This window comes from Chanos chanos, chromosome 6, assembly GCF_902362185.1.
Source record: "Chanos chanos chromosome 6, fChaCha1.1, whole genome shotgun sequence".
Lineage (NCBI taxonomy): Eukaryota > Metazoa > Chordata > Actinopteri > Gonorynchiformes > Chanidae > Chanos > Chanos chanos.
Window position 1 is genome coordinate 46,902,058 of NC_044500.1, and position 13,535 is coordinate 46,915,592.

Consider the following 13,535-nt stretch of genomic DNA (forward strand, 5'->3'; position numbering starts at 1 on the left):
ACAATGAAAGAAAACTTAGTTCAGAGTCACGCCAACCATACATAAAACTCTACAGATCCTTCTGTGAAATGTGAACGACAGCTCGCAATAGAAAGCAAGACTTAAAGTTTTAAAGTCTGCGCTAGGACGTGTTCTGTAGCTTTCCTCTTAAACATCACTCCCCGTAAGCCGTGTCGATTACATGCATGTATGCGCACAGGAGCGAAGAGACAAGCCAGTCTTCCGCAGGTCTCCAGTGGGACAGGTCTCCGGAGGTACAAGTTTCCAGTGGTACAGGTGTAATGTAATGTGTGTGTGTGTGTGTGTGTGTTTGGAGGCATAGGGGTCACTGGAGTGCATAACCCAGGGGTGAGTTTGACAGCACAGCCATGTTGAGTGGAATGACTAAGCAGATTCCCTCCCCCCACCTGTTGTCGGGGGTTATGATTGGTCACATTCAAAACAAAACCATTGTGTGTGTGAGTAGTAAACTTACACCCCCCCCCCCCCCATCCCCCATAAAACCTTTTACACAGATCAGCAAATGAAACGCAAAAACAAAATAAACAAAATATAAATGATTAATGCTTGTATGCAAGTGGGTTCAAATATACGCATTACAACATTATTGTTTATTTTGTGTATTGTTATGGTTGTAATTGCACTCAGATGGGAAAAGAATCATCACATGAATTACAGTAATCATCGGTAACTGACATATTTCAGTGGCTTGCTCTAAGACTTTGTATATGTGTGTGTGTGTGTGTGTGCAGGAACTGTATATCTGAGATTTTGTTCTCGTCCCCTGACCATTCGTCTCTGGTGTGCGTATGTGTGTGTGTGTGTGTGTGTGTGTGTGTGCGCGCGGTGTTAAAGGTGTGGCTTGCTCATTAAAGCCTACATTACCTGAGGCTAATTACTGCCTCGCTGGGGCACCACGGTAACCATCTCCTTGGCCACGTCGTCATGGAAATGCAGCCCAGAAAGGTCTAACGAGAGCTGGCAGGGGAGGCAGTGCATAAATGCAGTGGAATTACTGTAGGGTTTGGTCTGAAATCTCTGGTGAGATTCAATAAGGAGGACACAGCCACTCCTCAGTTAAACCCTGTCTGTGTATGTAGTCACACTCTCCCGCCGCCAAGCGCAACGAGACTTGTGATGACTACGTATTATATAGCCCCCATCGTAAAGTTTTATTTTCAGATTGCACGTCACAAATTTCACCGACTGAATTAGTCCGACGTAAACCTCGTTCTATTTTGTCCTTGACCTAATTTACAGTTTCCATTTCACAGCAACTCCAAGTATTAGACGACACTTTCGTCCAGTTGTGACACGTAGCAAACGGGTAATTGTGCGGTAGCTAAATGAGCTATGCACGTGTTTCGAAGGGTCAGTATAAACACTGTCAGAGTTCATTTTACACGGGTAAATTTGCCATGTACAGAATCTAAGGCTACACAAGCAGCTTGGTTACATCATTTCGTAGAAACTATCGTTATCTGTCACGAGATAGCGGCTATTTCTGTTTACTGTCGGACAATAAAAGAGTGTCGATACCCCATCCCATCCTGAAACAAACCAAAGAGAGAGAAAAAAAAAAGAGTGACAGAGGGAGAGAGAGGAAGAGAAAAGTGTCTGTTTGTCCCATTCACTTTCCATTCTGTTCAGTCAAACATGCTTGTATTTTCATGGGGCTTAATGTAGATCAGTTTCAGTCTGGAGATTTACTGCCTCTGTGACAGATTCATGGTGTTTGCATCGCTTTGTGATCTTTCACATGAACTCCTCACATCCAGTTATAACACACTGTGAGAAGAAGAGGCCTTGGTCTCTCTGAGCTGTGTGGCACAGAGGGCAAACATCCACTGATCTGAGAACAGGGGAAAGCGCACACACACTCTGATATTCTCAGACAACGCAGTATGACTTTGACTGGGGACCAGAGCGCAACATTTTGGAGTGACCATCTCCATCTTACGGGGCAGTTTTGGAAGTTTTATCTCTCTCTAATACTGCCTGGTAATGATGCAGGTGGCATTCTGCTTACACCAGGAATGCACTAAAACACACCCACATACACATACACACACACACACACAGACAGTAACTGTCCAGGGCACATCTTATCCGACAGTGCTGGGCTGTTTGTTATGATCTAACACTGTCTGGTAACGATGCACACTGGCGGTTGGTTTCCACAGCAACAGCATACGCCAATCATTCTTGAAACTCTGTAATGTGTCTCTGTCTCAAGTTTACCCACAGAGCCAGTCTGGACCCTGTGGGGTAGCTAGTGAGCAGAGGGAAATGATCGTTTAAAAGCATTTGAGATAAACTCCAGATGAATTTGACGGCAAGTGTGGAGGCTAAGGTCCAGTGACGGTGGGAGGAGATGAATCCTGAAAATGGGACACGGAGTCACGGCAAACTGTGTTTGCTCCCGGTGACCTAATCACCTTACAGCCACTAGGTCACAAGGTCACCATGGTGTCGCATCAAATTTACTCTAACTGACCACTATTTGATGATGATGATGATGATACAACAATAAGAGCAGCAACAACGAACGAAGATGACAACAAATGTTATTATGATTAGTTATTATTATTATTGTTGTTGTTATTATTATTATTATTATTATTATTATTATTATTATTATTATTATTATTATTATAATACATCTTTTTTGAGCTCTCAAGCCCATAATAAACATGGATAAAAGAAAGACAGGAATAAGAAAAGGGGTTGAAGGAAGGAAGCCGTCTAAAACGACACAGGAAGAAGAAGAAGAAGAAGAGGAAGAGCTGATAGATGTCTTTGACTGTTCTGGAAAAAGGAGCCAATCACTCTAACCGACAGAGCAAAGGGAGAGAAGAACAGAGAAAAAAAGAGGAATAAAGAATAGAAGACATAGAAAGAGAAAGAGAATGAAATGTAATCTCTCCTCCACCTTGTTCTTCCATCCTCCTAATCTTCTCATCCACTGCTTCCTCGCTCACAGACCTACAGTAAATCTCCCCTTTCAGCTCATTCTCTAGCCGTCCTTTTACAGGTATTCTTATTAGCTGACACATTATCATACGCTTTCATATCCCACCTGACAGTGAGGAAGCAACAGCCTTTTACGCTCTCTGGGCCAAAGTCACTTCCTGCCTCCCCGACACTCACCTGAGTGTGTGTGTGTGTGTGTGTGTGTGTGTTGTCAGGCTCTGATTGGTTGAGACAGCCTCGCCTGTGCAAAATATTGAGATGAATGACACTTGAGATCTGTGTGAGAAAAAGAAACACAAGAGCTTCCACAGTTCCCTCACTCTCTCTCTCTCTCTCTCTCTCTCTCTCTCTCTCTTCATGCAGAAAAAGAACACACCTCAGGGATAAAAAAGAAAAGAAAAGAGTGCTATATGTAATAATACATTGGTAAATGGTGAACTGGTGAATGGTAAATTCTGCAGTCCAGACCTCAGCTTTCCTACACATCTGTAAGGCATGCTAGTGGCAGTTTTGTTTAACGAATCATTTTATAACACAGAGAAAAATTAAATGCTGACACTAGAAGATTTCTGTTTGTATGTAAACACGTAACCAGGCAGCATGTAGCCACTTCCATGGAGCGTGAAGCATGTTCCATGCAGCCACTATACATCATTAGCATGTTGCCTATATACCATTCCTGTTAGACTTTATCTTGCTAAAACACATTAGAAACCATTAAACATGGCTTGAAAAAATTATAAATACAAGATGGTGATTAGTCATTTGATGCCAGTGTCTCACAGGCCTTTTGCTGCGTTAGATGTTTTCCGAGGGAAGTTCTCGAGAGTGCAGTGTATTTTTCTGTAAACTGCGCCTTTGACGAGGACGCAGGGCTGAATGGTGAAGTCTAAAATGTGGCTGTGTTTACAGTCAAGATCACTCAGGCGGCCGTGACATCATAAAGGACTGCACAGGGACGTCGGCCGACAGCACAGAGAACACGGAGACTGTGTGTGTGTCCAGCTTGTCTTTCCACTGCTTCTGAATGAAATTACAGTCTTGTATTAAACACTTCATCTGGGTGGTCCACTCAGTTTTCAACCAAAGTTAACACGAAACCGTGCAACTTCATTAACCAAGACGTGTATTGAAAAAAATATTCTAGATTCTTCGTTTTTCTTCTCTTACCTGCATTTTAATCTCTCTCTCTCTCTGTCCCTCACAGTCTTACCAAGTCAAAGAGCTTGTTCCTTTGATTGCCGTCTTACCAGGCATGTTTAGATGTGGTTAATGTGTCTAATACTGTCTGGTAAAGCCGTCCATCATAAGGGTTTTCACCTTAGCCCTGCTCTTCACTGTCAGAACAACACCCTCCAAAACTGTCTTTCTTCCACATCAGACACAGTTCAGCACAATAAATCTGTATTTCAGAATCCTCTCGGCGGATTCCTCTCATTCGCAGACAAATTATTTGCAAAAATGTAAATACGACTGTATGAGAGCATCAGCAAATTCCGAGGTCATGGAATGAAATCAAGGGAGGAATGATAGGATGGGGTCGAACATAAAGCAGGATTAGAACAGAGCCATTCCTACCAAACCATGCAAAAGGGACTTTTCTAATGGAAAATTGTTGTATATTTTTTTACATGAGTAAAAAGTTCCTGTTTAAAAAAAAAAAAAAAAAAAAAAAATCAACTTTTCCTCCTAATTACATTTATATGTATTCTCAGATATATGAATGTTTCACACATTTACTGGTTTTTACAGATAACTCAGTTTGTTTGAACTCAACTTAAATAATGAATAAATGACCACATCTAAAACTTCTTGTGTGTGTGTGTGTGTGTGTGTGTTCCTATTTTCCATATAATTAGCTGGTTACCCACAGAAACCCGCACGCATGCAGCTACGCGCAAAGCATCAAAGTACTTTCTGACTATAGAGACATCAGTATGAGTAACCAGCCCATTAGCCAGACGATTTTGAGTATGAATCCCGAACTTGCCTGCTCTGATGATCTGGCCTTAAGCAAAGCATTTATCCACAAATTTACTCCTGACGTGTCTGATCTCTCACACACGAGTGTTAGCTAAATGAATTAATGTGTACCGGTATTACGCATAGCTGAAAATAAATGTAAGAGTTTTGTGAAAACTTTTGTATTGCTAAAGAGCCCAGACTGCAAAGAAATAGCAAGAATTCCCCTTGCCATTCTGCCGGGTCTGTGGCGGTGCCTTGGTTACTGCTTCCAGACCAGTAGGTGGCAGACAACTCACACTCATAGCTACCGTTCAAGCATGTGAGGAAGTAAGCACACTTTGACTTCCTGGTCATGCTTGTACCGCTCTTTGCTAAACATTAAACCTCATAATTCCGAAAAGTTACATATTCCTAACAGAGACAGTGTGGTTCAGAAGAGACGGATAGTATCAAATGTCTGGAATACCACCGGATTCATGGCAACCACCCACCGTGTCGCTGGAGACCACGTAAGATTAAACCGTGCATTCCGCGAAATGAATGAACAGCACACATCACCAGAGCTAATTTAGCCAGCCGGCAGGATCTAACACCAAACATTTGGAATATGCACGAATAAATATTAGATATGTTGACCTTTATGACCTCTTCATACGAGAGTTGTATGTTTTAGGTTGCTTGTGTATGTGTAAAAGCGACCCAGCTGGATATACACTTATTCATGTAGCAAACACATTTATCCAAAGTGACTTCCAAGAAAAGTAGTAGAGAAACCAAGCATATAGCGATTTTGTTAACTACTACAAAAACATACCCGCTTGTGCGTCTCCTTTATAAAAATTCAATAATGTGCCATTAGTGGGGCGTTACATATCCATATGAAACACATCCCATTTACCATTAAAGCAGCGTTCAACTGGATTACAAAATCAAAACAGAAGATCAGCTATAAAAGAGTTGCACCTGAACGGTGGCGCTAAATTACAAGAAGTGGTAAAAACCTGTAACAGACTGACAGCAGTAACAACGTTAAAGGTGTACACAGTAGTAGAAAGGTAAACTATATACTTTTTTTTTTATTTTACTGTGTTGATGCATCAGGATGGGGACGATTGTACTAGAACTGTATTGGAAGCACGCGCCGAAAACCTGTAAGAACTTCGCCGAGCTGGCGAGAAGAGGTTACTATAACAACACCAAGTTCCACCGCATCATCAAAGACTTCATGGTACAGGGCGGAGACCCCACTGGAACGGGTGAGCACTATTAGTTGAGTTTAGCGTTGATTTTGGTAACGTTACAGATAAAGCCGGTGGGCTATGACAAACTAGTTTCTCATCAGGAGATAATATGTTGGTTTAGAATTTAAAGCACCAGGTTGTCTGGGCCCGCAGACGAACAGACAAATTGCTAGGTAACCACAGGTAACAGTTGGAGGAAATGAACAGTTATTTGCAACCGCGCTGAACTTCACTGTGTAATTTTAATAATGATAAGAAGATAATTAAGCAGTATCTATTATAATGTCGTTTAATTATCGCGCAAGTGTTCTGCATTGAAGAAGCGGTCCCGTAGAAAGCATTAAAGTAACTGTGTATAATTTAACTCCCTGGGTCATTAACCTGTGCTTCCAGGCCGTGGCGGTGCGTCGATATACGGTAAACAGTTTGAGGATGAGCTTCACCCTGAGCTGAAGTTTACAGGTAAACTGTTTCTTTTTTTATTCAGGAAATACACTCACTGTTAAAAAAAAAACAAAAAAAACCTTTTGTGTTGCAGTTCTGGATACTGTTAAAAGGGGTTATTCCGATCGAAGGCTGTCCTGAGTCATTGCTAAAGGAACTGTGTATGAAGGATTTTGTTTAAGCCCAGTGCTTCACTGGGATATTGAAGGAATCAGTTGGTCGGAGAACTCCTTTAGGAATGATCTGGACTGACTGTGAGACACTTTAAGGTCACAGAGTAAAATGCAGATGTCGTCTGTGATGTCTTTTTAATGCTACATGCGTTGTAACCATTGATAAAGCTTACGCCTAAATGCTGCCATCTACTGGCCAATTGTGGCATAGATTTGATAGGACAACTGGATTCACTGACTAAAATGTTCACCTTTCCATAAGCTCGTCCCAAACCTAAACCCTTCCTTTACCAAACACCACAACTTAAAGGAAATGTCAACCCATTTTTCTTTTAAAGATTTCATTTTTTTTGTAGTTGGGGATTTGATGCATTCAGTTGACTGTAATAACTGAGTCTTAAGATTCTGACAACAATAGCAATATGTATCTTAAGGTTTTGAAACCACCAGATTTTAAAATCTAAGATCTGGTGGTTTCAAATCTTAAGACACATAATGTTTTGTATTTGTTTTCCGTATTGCATTTGTTCCCTTTAAATCTTTATCTGTAATATTTTACAATGGTGAAAAGAACATGTATGCGCTGGTGTGAATCTCCATCAGCCATATCAAATTAAGATTACAATTTACAGTTTGTTATTCGGCAGACGCTTTTAGCCAGAGCGACTTACAATCAGTGCATCAGTCGGATTCCTAATACCTCATGAGCAGAGATCACAATAAGACTGAGCATTAATTTCCCCCTTCGTATTGCGCCCCTGGAATACTTTGACAAACATAGATACAAGACAAGGTTTTTTTTAGTTTTTTGTTTTTAACGTAAGGAAAGGGAGGTTAGGCAGGGGGGGGACAGGTGAGTTCTGAAATGAAATTTAAAAAGAAAAAACAAACATTTTTTATCCAAACAGTTTAACGACACAACCACACAATTATTTTATATGAATAGACCATCCCACATTCCAACTGGCCTATTTTTTTAGCGTGACCTGCTGCTGGGCTGTTGTACAGTAACTATTCCTTTACCTTAAATGGAAGAGCTGAATGTTTCAGTAGCTTGAGGGGCTGTTTTTCATTTGCGTGATTTATTTCATGGGCTTGATAAAAATCGACAACATAATTCATTCAGCGTTATTAAAGACTGTAATGTTTATCGTGTCAGATACAGCCAAAAAATATACATAATTCATTCAGCCTTATTAAAGATTATAATGTTTATCATGTCAGATACAGCCAAAAAATATACATAATTCATTCAGCCTTATTAAAGATTATAATGTTTATCATGTCAGATACAGCCAAAAAAAATATCTATATATATAATTCATTTTTTCAAGTGTTTCAGTTTTCGTTTTATTTTTTGTTTTGTTTTGTTTTTTAAGTCTTGTTATTTAAAATGTGTTCAGTGACGTTGTGACCAGAAATGTTGTCAGGCTAGTGTCAGGCCTGCTTCTGAATTTACACACATACGCACAAGTCAAAACCACCAAATACCTACAGGCATGTCGACTGGCTGATTACATAAAGTCAAAACCACCAAATACATACAGGCATGTCGACTGGCTGATTACATAAAGTCGAAACCACCAAAGTCATATAGCGGTGTTGACTAGCTAATTGCATAAAGTCAAAACCATCAACCCAATACAAGCCTGTAGACTCACTAATTACACAATGTCAGAACCACCAAATCCATACAGGCGTGTTGACTAGCTAATTGACTAAAGCTCTTTCCAGTTTACACAACACATCCGCCTGACCTCTATGTTAGTCCCATAGACTATTGATAATCTGTGTTAATCTCAGCATAGGCAGTCTAATGCACACTACTGTGTTTTATGGATACGGATAACAGTGTGTCGAACGGCGTGTGGAAACATTCTGATAACATTTGCAACACTCCTGACCTGGCTTGCATTTTGGGTTGTGGTAGTTTCCACTCTTAGTCGTCAGAGAGGCGATACACGATACATCATCAAGGACCGTTTACATCAGAGAGGTTATACACTATACATCATCAAGGACCGTTTACATCAGAGAGGCGATACACGATACACACGATACAGAGAGGGATCTGTTGTAATTAGGATGGATCTTCATATTGTCTTCAGGCTGTGACAACTGACAAAGGCCCCCTCTTTCACTTCCATTGTAGTGTGTTCACATTTGTCTGAACTTCCGCGGGAAGGCAAAGAAGTTTTTCATGATCATGTGGGTACGCACCCTCAGGATGAATCTAGACAAATAAAAATGAAAGATATATAGAAGGCATGTACATTTTATGAGGTAGTATAGTGCGGTGATTCTCAAGGCTTGGGGAACCACTGTCCTGGACGTCTTTGTTTTAACTCTTCGTTATCACAATGTATTGAGCTAATCATGGGCTTGATTATTCATTGATCAGTGGAATCAGGTGTGTCAGTCCCGAGTTAAAACCAAGACGTGCAGGACAGGGGGGCCCCCAGGACTGGAGTTGAGAATCACTGGTATAGTAGTACGTCCACATAGGTTTCGCACACACACACACACACACATTGTGTTTTATGTCATACCTACCATTTTATCACCAAACAATTCAGCTGAAAACAAAACCAAACAAAAAAAAAGACTACAAACACTTGAACGCAGTCAAGCTGACTGCATCCTTCATCCACAATCTGCCATCCCGTAAAACAGTATAATCCCCAGAGAACACCGCTGTACCGGTTCTAAATGAGTTTCATACTCTCCAGACCTCTCCAAATTCCTAATAAAGGTTTGTTTTTGGTTTTGTTTTTGTTTTGGTGCTGGCGGTGTAGGTGCAGGTATCCTGGCCATGGCTAACGCAGGCCCAGACACCAATGGCAGTCAGTTTTTCCTGACGCTGGCCCCCACACAGTGGCTGGATGGGAAACACAGTATATTCGGCCGGGTTTGCCAAGGCATCGGCGTACTGAACCGGATCGGGATGGTGGAGACCAACAGCCAGGACCGACCCGTAGAAGATATCAAAATCCTCAGGACGAGCCTTCCCAACTGAGCCCAGAAACGGGTCAACCCTTGTCTCCTCCTTTTTATTTTTGTACAGCCGTTTGTATTAATAAACACCGGGTTTGTAAGAAATGTTTGACCTGTCTGTCCGAGGGACTGTTTTTGCAATGTAGAAAATGGAAAAGGACAAAGTTTTCAGGGGTTGAAATGTTCTCATTTGGGTTCAGACTGTTTGGAATTCCTGCCAGTGTTCCTAATGGGATCGGGTCGTACAATGAAAGTGAACTTCCGACTCCTTAATGAACCGTGAACTAATCAAACTACATTTACCATATTACATTTGGTATATATTGTATGGAGAAAAATAATGTTTCATCTAAGTCTCATGACCACGCTACAGAGGTGTAAACCTCTACCATAGCACCAGAGGAGTATATTTTATCCTCAGCGAACAATCACAAAATTTTGAAATTTAGTTTTATCAAAAGTTCATCCGCGTTCTTAGCCTTGCATCTTAGTGTAGCCACCGAGTCTGCAATGACGGCTTGAGACTACAAGATTTAAGCTCGATTTGGACACGATTTTTCCGTCACGGACAAACTTCCACCGTCGGGCCCGAATATGAACGTCGGGGTCAACGAACGGGTGTCTTTACTCCCTGTGGTGTAACATAATCAAAGAACAGCGATGTGACGTCTGGGACGCCCCAAAACGATACCCGACACACGACCCGAGAGTTCTAGCATGTCAGAATTTTTTATATTGTCCTGTATAGTCTGACATCTACTACATGTTCCTTGATGCTTGCTAAGTCTCAGATGACTTATGAATTTGCGTAAAGTCTTGAAAGGTAGTATACAATGACTGGTCGGGGTCATACTTGCAGTGTTGCCAGTCTCCTGGCCAAGACACGGCAAGAATTTATGGCACTATGATTGCCTACTCCGACATAGCGACCGTGGTGAAAGACAAAAATATCGTGGTCTGATCCCGGCATAAGTTCAACACAAGTGCTTTATCAGAAACACATTCACACCGTTCCATCAATGGTTATCATTGTCACCCTCGTGCTCTTCAAAGCGGTTCTTGGATACGGTGTAGGGCCCTGTAATTTCCGCGATCCGGCAAATAAGAACGGAATCACAGAGCTAGGGCCCCGTGATTTCCGCGATGCAGAAAACGCGGACGGAATACCGGAACACAAGTATGAAAACGGTAAATATTTATAAACGCGGAATTAGCGGATATTTTGTTGACATTTTAAACCTATGATTTTTTTTTCACATTTTGCGACTGTCCGTATGGTGCAAAATACCCTTGCAGTAGGCATAGCCAGAGACTTTTTAACAGGAAGAACTCTGCCATAGCCAAATCTGGCCAAACGAGTGCAAGGGTGTTGCCTGGTAACCACGTCTCGAATTTCCACGCTCAGCACGTGAGTTCGCCTACTAGATGCATTGGAAAAAATCACGAATAATCTCTGGTAAGTCAACCGCGTCGAAAAAGTTAAGAAACACACAGTTAACTGCAAAATATCGGTTCGAACAATACCCCCAACGAGTAGCCTACTATGAGTCTGGCCAACAGCTAATCTGTAAATTTTGTCAACACGTAATTGACTCAACCCGTAAGAACACCCGCAATGGCCATTTAAAATCGAGAGTCCATCTTAATGACGAGGACGAAATCAGCAGGCACCTCCCTCCGGGTTTCAACTGGAGCTTCAGCAGATGCCACACTTGAGTTTGTCGAAGATTTTTATGGCAAAGATTGATTAAAAAAAAAATCCCGACCAAGACACGGCAAGAATCTCGAATGTTAAAAAAATACATTTTAATCGATGGAGGTTTAATCTATAAAGGCTCTGACAGGTCTGGCTCCAACACAGATAAAAATAACCCGACGGCTCTGCCCACGACGTCCTGGTTTAAATCCTCGCAGTGTAAATCCTCTAGTAACCTAATAAGAATGTCATATTAACCATACAGTACTCTTATATTATTAAATACAACAACAACAACAATTATTATTATTAATGTTATTATTGTTGTGATTGTTTCGCGACGGAATTACCCTTCTTTTTTTTTTTTGTACACCTCATTCGGGATGGGAAACATCTGTTTGGAGCTTAATTAAGCCTTAAGGCGGGTGTGTAACCGAAGCGTAGGCCTACTTCCCAGCGTTATGTCTCAGTTACTGGCTGCCGACCAGCAAAACAAAGAAACAAACAGCTTTGCCAATTTGTGAACAAGCCAAGTGAGGTAACAGGTTTTGTAACAGTCGAAGTAGCGCTTACACAACCTCTTCTCCGCTACCCCCAGCCCCCCCCCACCCTAATAAGGACGGCAAAGGTTATCTGCAGTGTCCGGCCTACACCACTCAGAGTTCTACTGGAGTAAATTATTATGAGCTAAACGTGTTTTGCTGAAGGTTTTCTAATCCATTACAGGTTAAACAGTTTAATGTTAAACGACATTTAATCTCCTTTTATAATTCATGCGTCAGATGTGTTTGTCCTTGATCGGTTGTCAAAGGGGCGTATGAGAGGTGATGTAGTTCAACAAAGCTTGCACACGCTGCTGTAGTAACACTTTAGTAGACAAGAGAACATGCGTTGACAAGTGGTGTGAAAACACTCATCTGTTTTCAAATTTTGCTGACAGCGGTATATCTCAAGAAATAAAATGTCTTATTAAAAAAGAAAAAAACTCACTCGACAGGTGTGGGCAGGTGCTTCTCCCCACACCCGCCAAACCGTGCGTGTGTGTGTTTGCCATGTGTTTTTTTTTCTTTTTTTGTCGGTCAAAGTGCTGCACGCACGCACGCACATGAGGTACAATCTGATATCCTCCTTATTACTCCTACAAACGCATATTCACGAATTACGTGACTCAAACACATACCGGCAGTCGCATAACAGGCACGTGTGAGCATATGTGGTAGCCTACACCTCCATGGAAACCTACAAACCTGTGCACTGCTAACACTCAGAGAGTCTGTCTGGCAGGTATGTTGTGGTGTGCAGTGCAGAGTGTTTTTCCCATATGGTTTAGGTGGACTACACTCAAGCACTTATGAGAGCCAAGGTAAATACCAATGAATACCAAAGAGCTATTCTGAATGATAAACCTTCATCTTACACTGATGGATTTCTGTTCTGATGAGAGCAGTCTCTTCCGTAGTGACCTTTCACTGATCCACAGATCAGTGAAAGGTCACTCAACTTTTAGCATGAAAACACTGTTAAGCATATCCTGTAGCCGCTCCAGTTGACCCAATGGATCTCAGTCCTGCAGACCATGTATGGAAGCAGTTCCCTGAGACACGAGTTTTCCACCACAATCAACAAAACACCCAAATGATGGAATTTTTCATGGGAAAGGGGAGTCCCATTCCTCAAAAAGACAGTTCTAGACAACACATGCAAAATCTATACAAAAGGTGCAGCAAAGCCATTCCGATAGCTCGTGATGGCCAAACATCCAATCAAAACCCTTTGTTTTGGTGTTTCCTTTATTTTGGCTATACTATACTTGTGGCTAGTCGGAGGCTCGTGTGTGCACAGCCTCAGACCTGTCCTAATGGGCTTCACGGTAGCTCATTGGCGACCCACTCGCTGCAAGAATTTGCCCCGTTCTCCCCGTGTTTGCCTGGGTTTCCATCCGGGGGCTCCGGTTTCCCCCCTCCACAAAGATATGCATGCTAGGATTAGTACTCCTGTCAGTGACCCTGACCAAGGCACTGGGAAAAAGACCTGGAGTCGGTCCCGCGG

General features: G+C 41.8%; 1 protein-coding gene across 1 annotated transcript; it reads left to right on the forward strand.

The window, feature by feature from the left end:
* The first annotated feature begins 5,305 nt into the window (after nucleotides 1–5,305).
* ppil1 (peptidylprolyl isomerase (cyclophilin)-like 1) lies at nucleotides 5,306–9,869 on the forward strand. The gene is made up of 4 exons (XM_030777621.1): nucleotides 5,306–5,447; nucleotides 6,040–6,194; nucleotides 6,573–6,641; nucleotides 9,592–9,869. The coding sequence occupies exons 1-4, from the start codon at nucleotides 5,392–5,394 to the stop codon at nucleotides 9,810–9,812; spliced, it is 501 nt and encodes a 166-aa protein (XP_030633481.1). The 5' UTR covers nucleotides 5,306–5,391; the 3' UTR covers nucleotides 9,813–9,869.
* The last annotated feature ends 3,666 nt before the right edge of the window (nucleotides 9,870–13,535 follow it).